We start from the raw sequence: 22,022 nt of genomic DNA on the forward strand, positions 1-22,022 counted from the left end.
GTGTTTCTATGTCAGTCGTTCTTCGATTTTTCAAAAATAGCAGTTCTGTACAAGCTAATTACTTACAGATGAAGGCCTCATTAAGCCCCTTGATTAAAAATGAATGAAAGTACCGATAATTATCTTGAACGTACAAGCTGCTAATCATCATAACTCTAGGTTGCGTTGGGTGCATTATTAGACCAGACTCTAGAGGTGTAGGCTACTGTTATGGTCGTATAGGCTGTATATCACTGGTTTTTTTTTTTGGTTAAAAGTATTTTATTACAATGAGTCCCAGATTGTAGTTTTAGTTGTCGAGCTAGTAGCTTTTGTGGACAGTTTATGTTCTGGGTGTGTTGACAAGAGTGACTGCATGTTACTGTAGACACAGTTTCCATGACAAAACAAAGAAAAACAAAACAAAAACAAGTACAAAATAAAAAGGTAAAAAGTGAAATGGCTCAGAATCTTTTCCTCTTGAGAATCTCCGGTTTCCAGTTGACTGGGTGGCTCTCTTCCGTCGCCGTGTCGTCCTCCTTGTACACCTTGATGGTCTTGTCAGCCTCGGCGGTGATCAGCCTGCTCTCAGAGTGGTCGAACAGGCAGGCGAAGATGCCCGACTCGCTGTCCAGGGAGCCGGGCTGCACGGCAGCATGGATCCTCTGGAAGTTATAGCCCGTCCTCCAGTCCCACATGTGGATGGTCCCGTTGTCCGCTCCAGACACCAGTACGCCATCAGAGTTGACCGCCAGTGTGTTGATGATAGCATTGTGTCCAGGCAGGTTCTGGATGAAGCTTCCGTCTGGGAACGTCCATTGCTTGATGTTGTCAGCAGAACCAGACGCAAAGGTGTATTGTCTGGGGTGCAGTACCAGAGCTCGGACAGACTTCTTATGGTTGGTCAGAGTGGCTCTGGTCTTCCCAGCGATCAGATCCCACAGTCTGATGGTGGAGTCATGGCTTCCTGTGATGATCTGTGGCTCTGCTGCCTGACATCTAACGGTAGCCACTGTGTTGGTGTGTCCGGCCAGGGTGTGGACGTTGGCTTTAGTGCGGATATCCCACACCCTGGCGGTGGCGTCCCTGCTGCACGTCACCAGCACATCGATGGTTGGATGGAGGTCAAGGTCGTAAACTGCACTGAGGTGTCCGTGGTAGTGCCTGATGACCTTGTTGTACTCCAGGTCCCAGCACTTGACCTGCTTGTCCTCTCCACAGGAGAAGAGGTAGGGGCTGCGGCTGCTGACCGCCACGCCGCGCACCGTGCTGATGTGACCCGTCAGAGACAGCTTCAGCTTCCCACTAGCCAGGTCCCAGATCTTAATGGTTCTGTCAGCCGAGCCAGTGACAAACCACTGGTTACCAGGCTCCACAGCAATGGACCTCACCCAGCCCAGATGACCGCTGATGACCCTGAACAGCTTCCACGGGGGATGCCACTGTGGCTTGGGCATGGTTGGAGCTTTCCTCACCAGGGAAGAAGTTTTGGTGCCTCCAGCCTCCAGGAGCGACATGTTTGAGGGAGGGTAGCCTGGGTCATCTCCTGGCTGTGTGTAGGTTTGTCCAGGCATCTGGACTCTGTCCTTCGTTTCCTTCAGTACTGGCATGTGCAACACTGCTGCGTAATCAGCTCTAAGCTTCGCAGCCGTCTTCACCTTGTGGCATTGTTCATCCAGTGCTATCTGTTTGGCGTGGTCCGACACGAACATGTCATGGGTCCTTTTGAGAGATCTGAACACCAGAGTGTGGACCGAATGTTTCTGCACGTCCTCCGTCATCGTGGCGTTCGACAGGTGGCTGAAAGACAGCGTCGAGTCCTCCGATAAACAACTTTATTTTCAGTTAATTGTGTTTAAAATGTAATAAGTTTCCACACTAGACAAAACTCACACAAAACAACGATGCGCAAATGAACGCTCCGGATATAAACAAGCGGCTGTATATCACTGTTGACTGACATTACGTTCTTAACCTTTGTTGTCAAGAAGGTCGAGGCTGTCTGATCTAAGACTAGTGGTCTTGTTTATATTTATGTTAATTGAATTAAGTGAAATCACTGAGTATACCTTTATCACTTATTTATTTTCTTTTTGTCGTGATAATCCTCCCTACTATAGAGTGTGCTGACCATACCAGTAAGACGCGCAAACGCAGCTCGTACATATTTGGGTTTTGGACGTATAGCTGCTTTGGGGACTCCTTATATGGTTATGGCTGAGTCATGGTGACACAAATCACTCAGCTCCATATATGGGCACAAAAGCGGGACAGACAGACAGACAGACAGATATGATCTGCTAGGTCTCATAGTAAGTGCTCACTGCATTCGCAACAACCTTGATTTGGGCTGCCCAAATATGGAGATGACAGGCGTCATAGTGGTGATGTCATACTGCACATGAGTGACGTCATAGACTGGTCACATGGGGTCTGGTTTAGTTGACTCAATTTTTTCTGTTTTTCCTTCTTTTAGTGACATTGTTTGGCAGTTTGCACACAGTTGGTTGTCATGGCTACCAGTTCCCACCTGATGTCGTGTGGGAGTTCGGTCTGATCCAGACCGTACTGGATAACTGCTAGTTTACATAACGTCTTAAGAGTAGGACTCAAGTCTAAGATGAACAGCTCATCTATGGGTGGGAGATATAGATCTATAACTTTGGAGTAACCTCCAAAGAGGATGATACGATCTCCCATCATGCAACAGCACATACCAACCATTGGACCCGGTCCCGAGCCTTTCCCTTTGGGCTCAAACTTCTTCCAGGAGAAGGAGTCTGGGTTGAATTTCCATAGATTATTGAAGGTCTGATTCTGGTTGCAGCCACCAAATATGCACAGCTCTCCATTGTAGGTAAAGGCTGAATGATCAGAGCGTCCTTCTGGAAGAGGCTGTGCAGAAGGTGTGGTCATCCAGAGGTCGGTCTCTGTGTCAAACACTCTGATGGTGTTGTAGAACTGACGGGGGTCAGTTCTACAACAGCCCCCAAATACAAACATCTTAGTCCCAATGATGGTGGCAGAGTGATATCCTGAAGCAGGAGGTGGAGTTCCTCTGGTGTTAATTGAAGACCAGACCATTGTGCTGGTGTCCAACTTGTACATGTCATTAGTACTCCCAGTCAGCTTGGTGTGTCCTCCATGGATAAACATGTCCTTCCCCAACACACAGGCTGAGTGGTCCCTCCTCGCCTCTGGAACAGCTCCAGAAACCCTGCTGGGTTTCAACCACATGTGGGCGTCCACATCAAATGCATAAAGATCATTGTAGATCTCATCTCCACAGTATCCTCCCCAGATGTAGACTGTATCTTCCACCAACACAGCTGTGTGGCCGAAGCGCCTGGATGGAACGTCAAGGTGACCGTCTCCTCTTCCAGGACTCACTGGAGGTAACTTCTTCCAGCATAAAGACATTGTGTTGAAGACATGGACATCAAACAACTGATCCTGGTTGTTCCCTCCACCATAGCCTCCAAAGGAATACAGTTTGTTCCTCACTGCTACAGCAGCATGATCGACTCGCTTTGGTCCTCCTGTTTTGGAAATGGTCCAACGCAACATCACCCTGTCTGTCTGTCTATAAAATAGCTCAATGGTCTATTGCTGATTACTTAGGTTAGAACCCGCCGTAGTGGTGACTTCTGGCTTCTCCCTGAAGCCGACCCTTGTTATATATTCTCCGACTAGGCTTGTCACGATGACAGTTAGATCTATCCATATATTATGGTTCCACCACATCTATCTGATGTCAGCACCAGGTCGGAATGGGCGCAAATACAGGGATTGTCATGCTGGACATATCATATATCATATAGCCCCAGCGTCCTAGTCGGATATCCCCATGTATGGATACTGTATATCCAACGAACGGGTACTCTCCCAGTCCGGCTAATATGAATGGAAGTGAGCCTTCGTTACAGCCTCCCCAGATTTCACGTTGAAATCTATACCATATCCAGAAGACTTGAACAATGTTGTATTCATTTTCCAATTTTTAATTTTTTTTCTTATTTCTTATTTCTTTTTAGTTTTCGATCTGTTATTCCATAAATCCTAACGACTCGTCGTCATCGCCCGGTATTTCTTATCCGATGTAACCTCGCTATGCGATCCCCAGCAGCTAAACCAGTGATCTGGTCATCGCTACACTGGTTCACTGTTGGAGAATAACATGGGGGCATCTTAAATGGTCTCATATAAGAATCGTGGTCAGAAAATGAACAAACTGTCTCTGCGATATTGTTGGGGAGGTGTCTCTGTATCGTTTATGACAGTCAGTCATATTGTTGGGGAGGTGTCTCTGTATCGTTTATGACAGTCAGTCATATTGTTGGGGAGGTGTCTCTGTATCGTTTATGACAGTCAGTCAGTCATATTGTTGGGGAGGTGTATCTGTATCGTTTATGACCGTCAGTCAGTCATATTGTTGGGGAGGTGTCTCTGTATCGTTTATGACAGTCAGTCATATTGTTGGGGAGGTGTCTGTATCGTTTATGACAGTCAGTCATATTGTTGGGGAGGTGTCTCTGTATCGTTTATGACAGTCAGTCATATTGTTGGGGAGGTGTCTCTGTAACGTTTATGACAGTCAGTCAGTCATATTGTTGGGGAGGTGTCTCTGTATCGTTTATGACAGTCAGTCATATTGTTGGGGAGGTGTCTCTGTATCGTTTATGACAGTCAGTCATATTGTTGGGGAGGTGTCTCTGTATCGTTTATGACAGTCAGTCATATTGTTGGGGAGGTGTCTCTGTATCGTTTATGACAGTCAGTCATATTGTTGGGGAGGTGTCTCTGTAACGTTTATGACAGTCAGTCAGTCAGTCATATTGTTGGGGAGGTGTCTCTGTAACGTTTATGACAGTCAGTCAGTCAGTCATATTGTTGGGGAGGTGTCTCTGTAACGTTTATGACAGTCAGTCAGTCAGTCATATTGTTGGGGAGGTGTCTCTGTAACGTTTATGACAGTCAGTCAGTCATATTGTTGGGGAGGTCTCTGTATCGTTTATGACAGTCAGTCATATTGTTGGGGAGGTGTCTCTGTATCGTTTATGACAGTCAGTCAGTCATATTGTTGGGGAGGTGTCTCTGTATCGTTTATGACAGTCAGTCAGTCATATTGTTGGGGAGGTGTCTCTGTATCGTTTATGACAGTCAGTCATATTGTTGGGGAGGTGTCTCTGTATCGTTTATGACAGTCAGTCAGTCAGTCATATTGTTGGGGAGGTGTATCTGTATCGTTTATGACAGTCAGTCATATTGTTGGGGAGGTGTCTCTGTATCGTTTATGACAGTCAGTCAGTCATATTGTTGGGGAGGTGTATCTGTATCGTTTATGACAGTCAGTCAGTCATATTGTTGGGGAGGTGTATCTGTATCGTTTATGACAGTCAGTCATATTGTTGGGGAGGTGTCTCTGTATCGTTTATGACAGTCAGTCAGTCAGTCATATTGTTGGGGAGGTGTCTCTGTATCGTTTATGACAGTCAGTCAGTCATATTGTTGGGGAGGTGTCTCTGTATCGTTTATGACAGTCAGTCAGTCAGTCATATTGTTGGGGAGGTGTCTCTGTATCGTTTATGACAGTCAGTCATATTGTTGGGGAGGTGTCTCTGTATCGTTTATGACAGTCAGTCATATTGTTGGGGAGGTGTCTGTATCGTTTATGACAGTCAGTCATATTGTTGGGGAGGTGTCTCTATCGTTTATGACAGTCAGTCATATTGTTGGGGAGGTGTCTCTGTATCGTTTATGACAGTCAGTCAGTCAGTCATATTGTTGGGGAGGTGTCTCTGTATCGTTTATGACCGTCAGTCAGTCATATTGTTGGGGAGGTGTCTCTGTATCGTTTATGACAGTCAGTCATATTGTTGGGGAGGTGTCTCTGTATCGTTTATGACAGTCAGTCATATTGTTGGGGAGGTGTCTCTGTATCGTTTATGACCGTCAGTCAGTCATATTGTTGAGGAGGTGTCTCTATTCTCCACCGAAAATATCTGTTCTACAAGTCTAAGTGTTAATATAAGCTGCTTTGTGCCAATTTGTGTAACTGACTCATTCAGTTGTTTTTCAACTGAAGCAGAAAAAATAAGGGTTTATCTTTCTTACACTCCTCCATGTATTGAGCTCAGTCTCCCCACATGAATTTAACATGACTACTGTCAATATTCTATCTTTGCTCCCAGCTACATATCTCAGCTCTTTTAACCCCTTAAGCCTCTAGCACCCAGAGTTGCTTTTTAGCTACAATTTTATTTTAATTAATTACTAAATTATTATTATTTTTTTCTGTTCTTTTTTCACCTAAATGTCATCAGTGATGTTCATTGCAATGCCAATTCAATGCCATTAGTCATGATATTTGCATATAAATACCCCCCACAGAGGCTGAAATTCACACAAATAAAAAATGTTTGGACTCTGTGCAATTTTGAACATTTTTTAACCTAAAACTTTTGACCTTTACCCTAATAAAAGTAGGTAAAATAATTGTAATATATGTTTTTTTTGTGATCATTAGAATGTCTAGAACATGTTTTATTCATTATTGTGAAAGATATCACCCAAATGTAAATTATTAATTTATTATATTATTATATAATTATTATATAATTATTATAAATTTTTCATCAAACTTTATTTTTTTATTTTTTTAACATATTTTTTAGTGTCAGTGCTAGTAGTACAAAGTAGTAGTAAGGTTGAAATCAATTTTTTGCAAGTAGAAATTAATGCAGGTGTTAGAGGGTTAAGCCTATTTATACTATTAATACTAGACGCATGCCTGAAATGTGCCGTGGACGCGACACATTTTTATATTCCCATCACCACCACGTTTAAATATTGTATTCGAACAAACACAAAGTGCACACCAGTAGTGGGGAGGTGGTGCTGACCGACCGAACGAGATAAAACTATGACTGAATGAATGGAAAGAGGCCGCACGTACAGCTTGTATATTCACGATGCTATATAACTCATTCTGACCTGAGATCAGATTCTAAAAAATGTCTTCCATGTCAGTCGCTCTTCGATTTTTCTAAAAAATAGCAGACCTACAAGCTCGTAGCGTGCCACTCGGTGGCGCGCTATGAGCTTGTAGATCTGCTATTTTTCAATAGCTAAAGCACGACATGATGCTAACACCAAAATGGGATAAACTTTAGTATTATTCCAACGTTTCGGCAAAAACAGGTTGCTTTCTTCAGGGTATTATTGTATACAGTAGCATACACAGCACTTGCTTCATGTGATGAAAAAGTTTAATATCGCTACGGTATTCTCATTGAGGCACAGCTCATTAAGTTGGAATATATAAACTTTTGACAGCATCACAACAGCTAACCAACAAAGGCAGGCAGGATATCAAGAAGGCCAAATGAGACTGAGGCACGGCTTGAGGGAGTTATCTTGTTGTTTTGTTTCAGACATGCACTTGACTGCTACGAAATGAAAACACTCGCTTCCAATTAAAAAGCGTGTTTACTAATTACTGTATATATGACTGTCACCTGCGATATCGTTGACTCCAGACTCCAGGTCTCATCACGGTTGCTTTCATACACTGGAATAGCTTACCGGTATTAGCATAACAATATGTTCCCCTCATGCCAGGTCACCTGAGAGGACTGAAGTCTTCAACAATATACTGTCATTGCTCATGAGCCAAATTAAGGCCCCACCTCGCTAATTGTATATAGGCCTAATTGCTCTTATTATTTAAACGTTTAACACACAATCATAGCCATTACTGTGTCATGAATCATTCACGTGAAATATAGGCCCATATTGTTGTCAAATGCATTTTTTTGAGTTGTACGTATAGACAAAACATTTAAAATGTTAAATTATCTTACTGTACTGCCGTGTTGGTCCATATGCCAAGCTGGCAGTGATGGTGAGCTAATGTTAGCATGAGCTGTCAACCTGTCAGTCAAAGCAATGAAAGCATGGCTCGCGAATGTAAACGAGTCTTTGAACCAATGGAATGGGTTTTCTAGAAGTTAGAAGGCTATATATGGGGCCCTATCTCGGCTTCTTTCTTTGGCCTCACTCACACCTATACATCTAACATACAACATTGTTGGATGCTAGATGTAAACAAATGGTAAGTGTCATGGCCGGCCGCCCCAATGCATTTCCAATGGAAGTCGCAAGGTTTGCCACAACATTTTTGTTGTACGGCTTTCGGCTGTGTTTCGACTGCCCCCCCACCCCCCCTCCCCCTCATACAACACAAATGTTGTGTCAAACCATGTGACTCCCATTTGGAAATTAATTGCGAGCTTGCATCAGTAAACAAGTCTCATGCATCAGCTATACATACAATCTGTTGTGAAGGTCTGAGTGAGGCCTAAGGGCCGATTCATACTCCTATTTTAGAGCCGAATAAAAGTCGGTTCGGCTCTGTAGAGCCTACAATGTGACGTCATTTGAGGTTCGGGGGGGCGGGTACCGTCCTAAAGTCGGCTCTTCGGTGCTACTGAAAATTTCTGACGAGCCGAAATCATTTCGGCACTACAGCGCCGAAACAGCGGTAAAATAGGAGTATGAATCGGCCCTTAGGCTTCTGGGTTTGAATGATTGTCTGGCATCTGTTTGAGAGAGAGAGAGATAGGGGTAAATAAGGGATTGTTTTCTTTTTGCTTTTGAATTTTAAACTTTGTTTCTCCTTACACGTTCGCAGCCTTTCCTACCTGTGAGCCCCTGACCCAGTTCAGCTGTGCCAACGGCCGGTGCATCAGCGTGAAATGGCACTGCGATTCAGGTAAACAAAACCTCCGTTCACCCCCTTGTGTTATTCATTATGGATCAGTACACACCACAATATACTGACAGACAACTTCCTCCGTGTTTATGTTCAATGTGTGGGTGGTCTCAGATCACGGGCGCTCTCATCTCCTCTAGCCCATTCTGGTCGGGAAACCCCTTTTGGTGTTGTAACTATAAGCATCATGTTATACTTTAGCTATTGGAAAAATAGCAGATCTACAAGCTCATAGCGCGCTACAAGCTTGTATGTCTGCAATCTTTTTGAAAAATCGTGAAAATGTGGCACAAATCTTTGAATATAATATGTGGCTTTCGCCTTTATTTTATATTTTTTTATGGAGGGACAGACAGTAGGCTGACAGGAAAAGGGGAGAGAGAAGGGGGGGGGAGACATGCAGTAAAGGCCGTCGGGATCGGGAGTCGAACCCGCGGCACACTGCCAGACTGGGTTACCACCCAAGGTGCCTCTGGACCGCTGAGCCATGGCCCAGGCCAGAAGACGTCAGGCCTAAATGGGCTAGTTGTTGTTGTGGGCTGTGGGTGTCTGTCAGTTAGTAGTTAGACATGTGTCAGTTTATTGATTAATATTGTTGGCGACATGGCAATTTGTGTCTTTATGTTTCCGCGTTCTTCATGTGAACGAAACATCAAGCCCCTTGAATGGGGGGGGGGGAATTCTCGGTAATGTATAATGTTGACATCAAGTCCATAATTCATGCATGAAATAACTAATTGAAAGAAGGATATGTCGCCACCACCAGAACGTTGTGTGTGTGTGTGTGTTTCTGTTTCCAATGAGTCTGGTGTGGTTTATACAACATGGAGTTTTGAATTTGAATAGGCTCGGAGCGCGTCTGATCAAAATGATTAGGACATATCTAAATATTTTATCGAGCAATAAAAGGTTGTTTTAAAGTGAAATACCCCCTTTTACCGCAAAATATTTCCAAATTGTGTGTGTTAAGGTATGCCTATTTTTTCCTTCTTATTTTTAACACTTAACACGACTGAAGTAAGGCCACCTACCACACAAGCTGAGTTCAGGTCTAGTTTAGGTGTATTTCTTTTGTATGCTGTGTTAGAGAGATTATTAGAGTAAACCTACGCTAATAATAGTTTTATCTAATAGTTTAATCTTTTCTTATTTCTTATTCTTACTAGTCTTATTAATTTTGAAATGTACTAGATTTTGTTTTGTATGTCAGTCCTGTTTGTATTGTTTGATGTTTGATGTCTGGGGACTGCAGATGGAAAATAGCAAGTTTAGCTAAATCTGGTATATTTACACTGCATTTTTAATGTAATGTTCATCAATATACGTACACTGTCCCGACCAAATAAACGAATAAAGTAAAAAGGCCAAAAGGTCAAGAAGACCTTTTTACCTTTGATGCTATTGGCTAATGTCTCCATTGTGTGTGTGTGTGTGTGTGTGTGTGTGTGTGTGTGTGTCTGTGTCTGTCTGCGTCTGCGTCTGCGCAGACGATGACTGTGGCGACGGCAGTGACGAGACCGGCTGCGTCCACTCCTGCTCCAACGCCCAGTTCCGCTGCTCCAGCGGCCGCTGCATCCCCGACCACTGGGCCTGTGACGGGGACAACGACTGTGGGGACTTCAGCGACGAGAACACCACGTGTGGAGGCGTCTCCGCGGGTAGGTTAACCTTTTATAGGGAACCTGGGATGGGCCATAAGGGAATACAGTACATAGGCAGCCGTCTGTGTTATTGTTTCTGTTTTTGTATATTAATATATCCTTCTCGTTATGATTTTATCACTTAACCACTTCAACCCAGCTCAGCATTGCGACGGGTAGATAACTTGTAGATCTGCTACTTTCAGCGCAGGAAGGGCGTATGCTTATGACGCTCTTTAACTATGCATCAGCAGCCAGCGACAGTCACAAAACACACGAGCAGCCTCTAAGTGAGCAGCAGACGGGATGCACAAGCAGATCCGACACGACTTTATTGCACACATCTGTGCTTTCATCCACGCTTCCATAGCCTTTTAAATCTTATTCCCCATCCACGGGCACAAGCAACGTGCTGCTGCTGCTGCGTACACTGAAAAAAGTGGTCCAGGCAACTCAAGTTCAGTTCAATAAGTGTCTAATACTGGAGGGTTTATTTGGTCAAATCAGTGGTTCTAAAACTTTTGGGAACTACTGATTTTAAACAAAATCTAAAACTAAATTAAAATGAGCAGCTTCTGTTACACCTCATTGGATAGAGAGGAACATGCAGTACCTCTGGCACTTCTTTTGATTATTCATTCAGATTTTATTCACTTCTGACTTTGACATGCGCTAGACTAAGTCTAGAAGTTTAGTAATTATTGTTGATTTTTCCCCCAGTCCATTACATTACTCGACTTGTCACTTTGGAAACTCCATTGTGTTCCTGTAAAAAATACAGCTCCTTTAAAAACACTGATCAGACCTCATGCTTATAGTCATTTTGATTTGCAATTCAAAGCAGTGCAAACCATGGAGACACTGTAATTATGACTTCAATGCTACTATTAATCAGCCCAGCTCCAATGACCTTAACCCATTCTGAACGGGAACCCATTTAGGTGTTAGCATTACGTTATGCTTTAGCTATTGAAAAATAGCAGATCTACAAGCTCTACGAGCTTGTAGGTCTGCTATTTTTTGAAAAATCGAAGAACGACTGACATTTTTTAGAATCTGATCTCAGGTCAGAATGGGTTCACCAGACCAGTGTGTATGTGTGTCCAGTGGAAACCTCGTATGAATCTGATCTCAGGTCAGAATGGGTTCATCAGACCGGTGTGTGTGTCCAGTGGAAACCTCGTATGAATCTGATCTCAGGTCAGAATGGGTTAAGTGCTCAAGCTTTTGCACGTGACCAATCTTATCTGGCGTGTCCATCCATAGGAGAGAGAGATGGAATCTTTTAATCTGTCGTAATTGCCTCAGAAACCCTTGGAGTCAGACTACTCACAGCTCGCTCGCTTGTCACTAGAATGTGGAGCCTATTCATCAAACAGTTTTGTTGCTGTCGGGCCGAGAACTTGTATCTCCGTATTTCCGTAAAATAAAGGCCCAACTTTGTCACACAAAATTAGAAAATAGCTGATCTTCAAGCTCACCGGATCACGAGACTGTGTTTCTTTGTAGTTGCTTATCTGAGCTTGCTTCCCTTGCTTTAAACCAGTGGTTCTCAAAGAAATTTCGAGTCAAGGACCCCCAAATTAAAGATGCAACACCAGTGCTACACCACCAATTATGAGTTGATGAATAATTCACACATTTTCCTAGTTTTTTTTTTTTATATATATTTTTTTAATCTTAAAGAACCACTTTTCAACCTATCTTCATATAATTGGTCCTCACTAATGTTCATGATAAAAGTCCCCAATTAGTGTCTCATAGGAGGGCTGTGGGCAGTTCAGAAACCAGTCTGTGTCTCATAGGAGGGCTGTGGGCAGTTCAGAAACCAGTCTGTGTCTCATAGGATGGCTGTGGGCAGTTCAGAAACCAGTCTGTGTCTCATAGGAGGGCTGTGGGCAGTTCAGAAACCAGTCTGTGTCTCATAGGAGGGCTGTGGGCAGTTCAGAAACCAGTCTGTGTCTCATAGGAGGGCTGTGGGCAGTTCAGAAACCGGTCTGTGTCTCATAGGAGGGCTGTGGGCAGTTCAGAATCTCGTTCAGTGACATTTTGTCATTCCCTTCAACAACTATAGTCAGTTGTTTCTGTAGTTTACTGGTGGCTTTATGTCACGCCTTCGACGTCACACAACATCCAACGACAAAACTGACAACACAAAAAACTATAATCTGTGATCAGAACAATAAACAAAAAGCAAATAAATATAATGAAAATACAATGCACAAACAAAATCATTTACCTCACTGGTTGCACGTTAAACCAAAGGGAATGAAGGAAGGGAACCCATATGAATATCAAAACAACCAAGACTGAAAAGAAACGCAAACGATCAATGAAACTCATAAACAATGCGTCTGGATTGGACACGGTCAGCACCTTGAAGAACTCAAGGCCAAGGTTTTTTTTTTAAATTTGAATAATGAAAATTACCAGTTGTGGTTCATAATATGAGGTTTCCACCCCGACACGAGACGATACGCAGCAATATAATTCATTTTCTTTCTGTTTCCTTTTGCCAGAAAGTGTAATGTAGGATTTGGAAGGCATTTTTAGAATCGGCCTGCAGGTCTAAATAGATTAACCCATTCTGACCTATGTCAAATGTCAGTCGTTCTTCGATTTTTCAAAAAATAGCAAACCTACAAGCTCGTAGCGCGCCACTCGGTGGCGCGCTATGAGCTTGTAGATCTGCTATTTTTAAATGGCTAAAGCACGACATGATGCTAACACCAAAATGGGTTCCCGTTCAGAATGGGTTAAACAAATCTATTTATTTAGACTTTACAGGCCTATTTCTGTCTCTCTCTCATGCGTCAGTACAATGACGCAGTTAGAAATGGATTTGGATATTCGTATAATATAACTTGAAGAACAAAGTACCAGAAATGATTCATAGTGTCATAGTGACTAATAATACATTCTCTCCTCTGACACGTTAGATGAATTGCAAATCCCAGCTGATTTCCACACTCTTCTCATACAGAATATATTATCCTATAACTTTAACATAGCCAAAAGTATATCATTGTGAGGCACACTAGTAATGACATTGTAAGAATAATAATAAAAAAATGCACTTTCAACCTGGCATCCTCTACTTTTGGAGCTGCCATTCAATATTGTGTCGCTAATAGTCACAAATGGTAGCGTGTGAGTGCATGCCACATTGCGAGTTTTCTGTAAGGCCCCAGGGGTTCTACAAAGAATACAAGGTTTCTGTAAGGCCCCCAGGGGGTCTACAGAGAATACAAGGTTTCTGTAAGGCCCCCAGGGGGTCTACAAAGAAGGTTGGGAACCACTTGGCACGGCGGTATCGAGGTTGTGATATTACACATTTTCGTCTCTGTCGGGTGGAAACCTCATAATTATGCTCCAAACATGTCAATCTTTTTTTTTTATCCTTTATTTACCCAGGGTAGTAGCTGAGCTCATTTTCAGCAACGCCCTGCACATATAAACACACACACACACACACACACACACACACACACACACACACACACACACACACACACACACACACACACACACACACACACACACACACACACATTAAAACCTGGGAGCTGACCAGTTGGGGGTTCAGTGCCTTGCTCAAGGGCACTTCAGCGGTGTTGGGTGAGTGATAGCCTGAGCTAACGTGTTAAGTTTCTGGTCTATAGGGGTGGGTCGCGGCTGAGATTTGCGCACGCCCTGATTGGATCTCACCGATCTGTCCGTCAGCCCTGGCCACTCCTCTCCCACCTAGTGAAGCGCTACGTCACATAATTTGGAGCGACACCCACCCGGAAGCGTTGACTCCCACTTCTAGACCAAGGCAGCCAATGTGTTCCTCCAGGCTTTCATTTTTCGCGCAGACGAAATGAAAGCCTGGGTATTAAGGCTAGGTGAGTGATGACAATCACTTCCCCACCCAGAAGATCGTGCCCGTCCGTCCGGGGAATCGACCCGGCAACCTTTCGGCAACAAGTGTGCTCCTCTATCTAACCCTTAAGGCCACCGCTGCCCCCCAGCCGTGTGCCAGAGCACGTGTGACGTCTCTGTAAATGTCCCTTCTGTTCCAGGTCTGCCCTCCGTCATAGAGTGCAGTGGAGAGGAGTTCCACTGTAATGTATAAATGTATATATATGTGTGTTCCAGGGCTGCCCTCCGTCATAGAGTGCAGTGGAGAGGAGTTCCACTGTAATGTATAAATGTATATATATGTGTGTTCCAGGGCTGCCCTCCGTCATAGAGTGCAGTGGAGAGGAGTTCCACTGTAATGTATATATGTATATATATATGTGTGTTCCAGGGCTGCCCTCCGTCATAGAGTGCAGTGGAGAGGAGTTCCACTGTAATGTATATATGTATATATATATGTGTGTTCCAGGGCTGCCCTCCGTCATAGAGTGCAGCGGAGAGGAGTTCCACTGCCTCACAGACGGAACCTGCATCCCAGAGCGATGGCGGTGTGACGGGGACAAGGACTGTGAGGACGGGGGCGACGAGGCGGGCTGCGAGGGCACCAAGAGGATGTGCGACCCCAAGGCCAAGTTCACCTGCAAAGATACAGGTATTGGGTTGGTTGGTTGAATCATTCATTCATTCATTGCTAGAGGTTTTCTATTGGCAAAAATTCATATCGTTGCTGTTGGCTGGAAACGGACATAATATGTGACTAAATTTGACTGCCATTGCATTTTTTATTTTTTTGTTTTTTCATGCCATATGAAAGCAGGGAATCATAGCTTCAAATTGACATATTGGTTGTTCAGTTTGACCCACCAGTTTTGGAGATGTGGCTTATAGAGTATAATGTCTTGCAGAAAACAGTTCACCTGCAAAGACACAGGTATCGGTTGGTTGATTGATTTGATTGATTGAATCATTTGTTCATTCATTGCTAGAGCTTTTTTTTATTGGCAAAAATGCATATCGTTGCTGTTGGCTGGAAACGGGACATAATATGTGACTAAATTTGACTGAGGGACTGCCATTGGATTCTTTTGAAATTTTTGTTTTCTCTTGTTCAGTTTGACCCACCAGTTTTGGAGATTTTAGAGTATAATGTCTTGCAGAGAAACAGCGAGTTGAGAAAACAGGCTTGAAAGGTTCACTTCTGTGGTCTCTAACATTACACCTAGCTACATGTTTAATCATTTATTTCATATTTACATGTCTTCTGTGGTCTCTAACATTACACCTAGCTACATGTTTAAACATTTATTTCATATTTACATGTCGATTTCAGCTCTGGCACATATCTCAGACATGCTCTAGTATGTGAAGAGTCTGCCTGTGCTATTAACACATTTCTGAAGAAAAAAAAAAGTTTTTCTCCTCCTGGTGAAAAGCTGGAGTTTGCACGATGGCAGTCTCTCAGTCAAATCTGGTCACATATATCTATAACTTTATCATAACTATACCATATGACATGACTATATCCAAAAACAAACACAAAATGGGTAGCCAAGATGTATTTTGAGCTTGTAGAGATTTACATACTATTAGGCGTGTGGAGAAATGTTGCTAGATGATGTCTTTGGGGTGATGAAAACCGTAGGCGACCGAGTCTAAATGAACACTTATCGCTGCAACACACTGTAGTAAATCACGGCACACTGCTGTTTGATTGGCCCCCTCCTCCATTGTTGTTGCATTGCGAAGCTGACACGTCAAATGAATCAAAACAAATTAATTTGGTGAAAAAAATGTATAAACGTCCGAGCTCCCGTTACTTACCATATTTTACAAAGTGGCAAATTGATTTTGGCGTTCCCAGATAGTGAGTTATATTGTTCGATTAGATGGATCTTTATTGTGTATTTTTTTTACACAGAAAATTGTGCTTGTGTACAGAAAGCCAACGAATAGGTTGCCTTGTGAGGGATTATTATGAACGACTGTTGCCTTTTGCATAGTGGTACCATCACTGTCACTGTATTACAATGCAGTTTGATTTACAATTTACAACTTAGGCATTTAGCAGACGCTCTTAATCAACAACAAAAAAGCATGGGAATATATCACATATATAAAAAAGCATTATCATGCTGAGAACGTAACAGTGGAATATCTATATAATGAAACTATACATATAAACTATACATGTATACTATACTTTGCTATACATATGTACTATGACGGGCTATGACTACATACAATGTTATACAACATTATAGTGCTGTCTACATGACATGCTATATAAGTTTAGTTTAGTTTATTTCGCACAATAAAAACAGTACAAAAAGGTAACATCAATAAAAGAGAAGTGTGTGCAGGTGAGAAAAGAAACCCAGGGAGGGCTTATATGTGGTTCTCACCAAGGTTAATATACAATTTAACAAATAGTAATATACAAATAGTAAGACAAAGTAATCAAACATAGGTATGGAAAATAACAGAAAGAAAAACAACAAGAAATACATTATTTACACTTGTGAAATGTGTGTGTGCTAGTGTGTGCGTGCGCGTGTGCGTGCGTATGCACTACATTACGTTAGAATAAATTGGAGAGGGTGGCCCTCAATCTATGTTTAAAGTTACAGAGTGAAGATGCGGAGTTGGCAATAAGTATGTGTGAATTCCAGAGTAAAGAACCTCTGACTTTTATGGAGAACTGGCTAAGAGTGGTACGGCTGAAGGGAGGATGAATATTGTCAGATTGTCTAGTATTACTGTATAATCATGAACCTGAGAGTTGGTCTTAAAATATTCTTTGAAAGTTGTAGGAAGCATATTTGGAAGGTAAGTGCATTTATATATGAAAGAACAGGATTGTACTATGTTAATGTCAAGTCTGTATCAAATGCTATCTAATGGGGTAGGGTAAGTGCTATGGGCCATGATGGAGTCTGAAAAGGTGGGTTTTCAGACTACGGCGGAAGATTGGGAGTGATGCATTCCACAGTTTTGGGGCCAGAAGGGAGAAGAGTTTGGGACGCATGGAGCGTTTTTAGTTGGCTGATCTGAGTGCGCGGGAGGGTTTGTAGGGTTCAAGCATATACTTGCAAGATATGGGGGAGCCATACCTTTGGTTGCTTTGAATGCCAGCATCAGAGTTTTGTATTCTGTGCGGGCAGCGACCGGGAGCCAGTGGAGGGAGCGGAGCAGGGGGGGACGGACATGTGAGAATTTTGGCTGGTTGAAGACCAAGCGAGCTGTGGCATTTTGGATCAGTTGGAGAGTGCACATGCCGGTAGGCCAGTAAGGAGGGAGTTACAATAGTCGAGTTTTGACAAGACTGTTTGATCTACAAATGTGACCAAACTTGACCCACAGTGAGGCATTGGATTTTTTTGTTTTGTTTTTTCATGTCATGTGAAAGCAGGGAATCATAGCTTCAAATTTGTCATATTGGTTGTTGAGTTTGAGTCACGAGTTTTGGAGATATGGCTTATAGAGTAATGTCTTGCAGAAAACAGCGAATTGAGAAAACAGGCTTGACCCCTAGCATGTTTAAGCATTTATTTCATATTTTACATGTTGATTTCAGCTCCGAGTGGTGCGCTACGAGCTTGTATGTCTGCTATTTTTGAAAAATCATGTGGTGCAAAGCTTTGAATATATACGAACGTTTTTAACTCAAATCTTCTGGGAGGTGGTCCCTGAAACAACATATTTTCAGATGGGCGGCCAATTTCATATATTTTTGGTGGTCCTTGACATGAAATATTGAGAACCACTGATATAGAAACAGAAAAACATTTTAAAAAAATACATTTTTTAAATTTCGACGTCAGGCCTAAATGGGTTAATGGCCTACACGCACACACTCATGCACACACAGACCCATACACAAACACATGCACACATTCACACATATACACACAGTAGACCACATATCACAGGATTTTCCCCATGGCCTCTGTCTGAAGCCTCACACAGCATTTTGTTGGGTCTGCACTGTTCCAACACCAGGTAGGTATAAACCAGTGGGGACCCCGGCTTCACTAAGCCAACACATCAGCTTTGATGGGAAAAAAAGCCTGTATAAATTGGGATGTGCTGCGATCCAAGCTTCAACCTGGCATGCAGCTAGGCTTGCATTTGCAATGAAACGAACGCCCTGGCATAGCATAGTGGCACGTTTACTTCCCAATTCCATCCCCTTCACTGCTTCCACCTGCCTCCTCTTTATACCGTACGTACGGAACGGTGGGGAGGGGGATTTCACATTACCCCGGTGGGCAGCCATCAGGGGAAGGAAGGAAGGCGGTATTGATCTACTGTAGAATGCTCCACATCAAGTGGAGCATTTAGCCACAATGCTGAGATATGCCGTTTGTTTGTTGATGGAGGCTACAGTATCCCCAGGAAAAAAGGAAATTGGCATTTCATTAGAATTATAATTATTTATTTATTTTCCTCTTCATCCCATGTTTATTTTAACCCATTTTGGACTGAGGTCGATTAAAAACGGCTTCTAAATCCAAATTTCTTTTTGTTTCTATGTCAGTGGTGCTCAACCTTTTTCATGTCAAGGACCCCCAGAATTATCTCTTTTGGGCCACGGACCCCCATCTTGAAATATGTAGTTCCAGGGACCCCCCCCCCCAGAAGCAAATATTGTAGTTAAAAATGTTCGCTCTGAAATTCAAAGATTTGCGCCACATTTTCACAACTTTTCAAAAATAGCAGACCTACAGGCTCGTAGCGTGCCACTCGGTGGCGCGCTACGAGCTTGTAGATCTGCTATTTTTCAATAGCTAAAGTAGAACAAAATGCTTAAAACACCAAAAGGGGTTCCCGACCAAAATGGATTAAGAGAGCGATTCTGCAACTAAGAAACATTTTCCTCAAATGCCAAATGTGATATGGCATGGGTACTGTATATTATACTTGGCTGCTACTGCATTTCCGGCACAAAACTTTTATTTTGTACTGTACTGTACTGTACTGTACTGTACTGTACTGTACTGTACTGTACTGTACTGTACTGTACTGTACTGTACTGTATGCCCACTGTTCTACAGTGCCAGTGCAATTACCCTCTTTTACTGTGAGATTAAATCTTATGCATTACATAACATTATACACGGGGCGACCACACATGGGAAATAATAAGAAAATAAAATACATAAATGAAACACTAGATGTCCTTGAAAATCAAAACATTTTGGGGCACCAATCCAAGCATCCAGACATTCTTATATGGCGGCTAGCCTACTGTATGCTAGGAGAATAATGCAAGTTAGGAACAGTTAGGCCTTGCCACTAACTGTATTCATCACACTACAATGTGTTTCCTGTGTCATTTTATCTTGGAGTGGTATTTGTTTGACACTATTATTGTATGATTGATGATTGATTGCTAATTGGCTCCTCCAGGGTAGGGAGAATACTAACTGGGTTTGTGTGGGGAACACACCAACTTGATTTTTGTATATAGACACGTATCTTTAATTATATTATGGTCCATAATATAATTAAAGCACAAGCGGTGCGCCAGTGTGCATGTGTCATCAAAACGTAGATCAAAGGCACGAGGCGCATTTTGTGCACCAGCTGAGAGACTGGGATTTAGAGAATGCTGACAGGCTGGCATTCAAAAGGAACTCAAATGAGACTTTAACGTCCTGTAAGTAAGACTTAGAAATTAAACTAGTGTTGACTAATCATTACAAGTGGCTCTTATTTTGATGAGGCAGTTTCTGCACAGGAAGTCTCCATTTCACTTGTAAACAAGCTACGATGGATGAGCTGTCAAAGTGCTAGTCGCTAAAGCACGTTAGCGACCTAGCCCCATATGTGCCCTCTCCCTACGCTCAGAGCGTAGGGAGAGGGCACATATGGGGCTAGTTAGCGACCATGTTTACAATATGAAAACTGTCACTTAAACAATGTATAGGTTACACACGCTGGAATTATTAAACATGGAACCATTAGGTGAGTAATTCATTGTTTATGTGTTGGAGGTTTGTGGTTGTGCTAGAGATAAACGGACAGGTGCTGCCAGTGGGATATAATGAACAGTGCGTTCGGAAATGCGCACCTGGAGCGCACTCGCATAATTACCCAGCTAACATTTCCCCGCTAGCTACCGCCTCCCGCTGTCGCCTTCACAGCGTAGCACGCCCGGGCTGGCTTGGACTTCCCCCCGCTGTCCGCGCGTCAAACGATCCCGATCAGTTACTTTTTAATGCGATCGTGAATTTACAGCGATTTACAGTCCCTCCTCACGCTGACGTAAGGCTTGCCTCCCCCGCCCGTCTCTCTCTCTCTCTCAGACAAGGATGTGCATTATATGTATAAAATACATAATTTTTTAACTATTGAATATAATTAAGTGGATTCTTCTTCTACTTCTTCTTCTTGCGGTTATATTTATTATTATTATTATTGTTGTTGTTGTAATAATAATAATAATATGTACCTGCAGACTAGCCTACCTAGCCTGGAGCCGAGGCTTTACCCGGCATGCATTGCAGTGTTGTTGTTTTTGTTGAATCGACGTACGGGGGTGGAGGCAGTCGCAGAAGACAAGACTCTCCAACAAATGCTTATATTAGTTCTTACACAGTTTTTCTCCGGAGAAATTCAGTTGAAAGGTCAGTGTATTTTTATATCCGATATCTACCGTGTGTAGTGTAATTGCCCGTGTTAGAATCGTTTCGATCTTTATCTGTGTATGTTTCCCTCTAGCTAGCTAGCCTAGCTACCTGGGCAATCTATTGTTTGGACGAGGGGATAAGGTTAGCATTAGCAAACGTATAACTCATGCTATTTTAACAGGTAACTTCTTATTGTGTTGATAAGTCCTTAAACACAATTATTCGAATTAGATAAGATTTGATACGTTGCTTGTGTAGACTACATAAACAGCATTTAGCTGTAAATCACATTTTTTGTCATTCTTTGTTTTAGAACTTCTCCTATGGTACCACATCAATACAGCATGGGGTCTGTGTGTATGTGGGGTCTGCAAGGCTAAATCTTCGTCAAATGTCTGTCTTGCAAATGTAAAAAATATCACATAGTAGGCTAATGTTTAAAACAGACTTTTTTTGTTATTCTATTATAGGTGCAGATGCAGTGACCAAAATGAGCATTGCCATGCAGGTACGTTCTGAGCCATTTCTTTTACTCTTCTCTCTGTTGTCTCCTCTAAAGGAACTTTGCTAGGCCACAATTGCAAATAAAGATTTGTCTAATTACAACACATTTTGATTTAATTTTTGTCATTTTAGTCATTTTGTTGTTTTATTCTAAGCCTGATTTTTACACTTGGTTGCATGCTGAATATAGCTGGTCTACAAGCTCGCAGCACATTGTGTGCTTGTAGATCTTCTGTTTTCATCAAATTGATTTTTATGTACATACAATGTTTACCATTTTGTTGTTACTGTGATTTCAGACACAGGACTTGGATCTGTTGGGCGTACAAACGGTAAGAACATTTCTACCACTGAATTAAGGTTGCATGCTACAAGCTCTCTTGCCTCATGTTTGCTGTTACATTTGAAAGAAATTTGACTTGAATTTGATTTCATTTTACAGACAAGGTGACATGCTGTACAGAGCTGAGACATCGTTCTTTAATTTAAGGTAATTGTTCATTTTACCAAGGACAGAAAATTGGCACCCAACAATGTGTAACTGTGTACCATTGTTACCATCATAACATTTTAAATGACTGAGGTGTATTA

At 42.5% G+C, this 22,022-nt stretch overlaps 3 protein-coding genes across 3 annotated transcripts in view; 1 reads left to right on the forward strand and 2 right to left on the reverse strand.

Annotated features, from left to right (window-relative positions):
* lrp1bb (low density lipoprotein receptor-related protein 1Bb) overlaps nt 1-22,022 on the forward strand; it is a 634,358-nt gene that overhangs the window by 318,953 nt on the left and 293,383 nt on the right. The window contains exons 19-21 of the mRNA XM_080786185.1: nt 8,672-8,752; nt 10,240-10,410; nt 14,765-14,947. Of these exons, the coding sequence (XP_080642311.1) occupies nt 8,672-8,752; nt 10,240-10,410; nt 14,765-14,947 (435 nt within the window). The remainder of the gene's footprint in view (nt 1-8,671; nt 8,753-10,239; nt 10,411-14,764; nt 14,948-22,022) is intronic.
* Nucleotides 238-1,892, reverse strand: LOC308331082 (pleiotropic regulator 1-like). The gene has a single exon (XM_080786228.1). The coding sequence runs from the start codon at nt 1,758-1,760 to the stop codon at nt 444-446; it is 1,317 nt and encodes a 438-aa protein (XP_080642354.1). The 5' UTR covers nt 1,761-1,892; the 3' UTR covers nt 238-443.
* On the reverse strand, nt 2,452-3,216 carry LOC308330332 (kelch domain-containing protein 3-like; the record flags this gene model as incomplete). The annotated part of the gene is made up of 1 exon (XM_080785181.1): nt 2,452-3,216. One exon carries the CDS (start codon nt 3,214-3,216, stop codon nt 2,452-2,454), a length of 765 nt encoding a protein of 254 aa, XP_080641307.1.

Source organism: Protomyctophum bolini, assembly GCF_963924005.1.
Source record: "Protomyctophum bolini genome assembly, chromosome: 16".
NCBI classification, from domain to species: Eukaryota; Metazoa; Chordata; class Actinopteri; order Myctophiformes; family Myctophidae; genus Protomyctophum; species Protomyctophum bolini.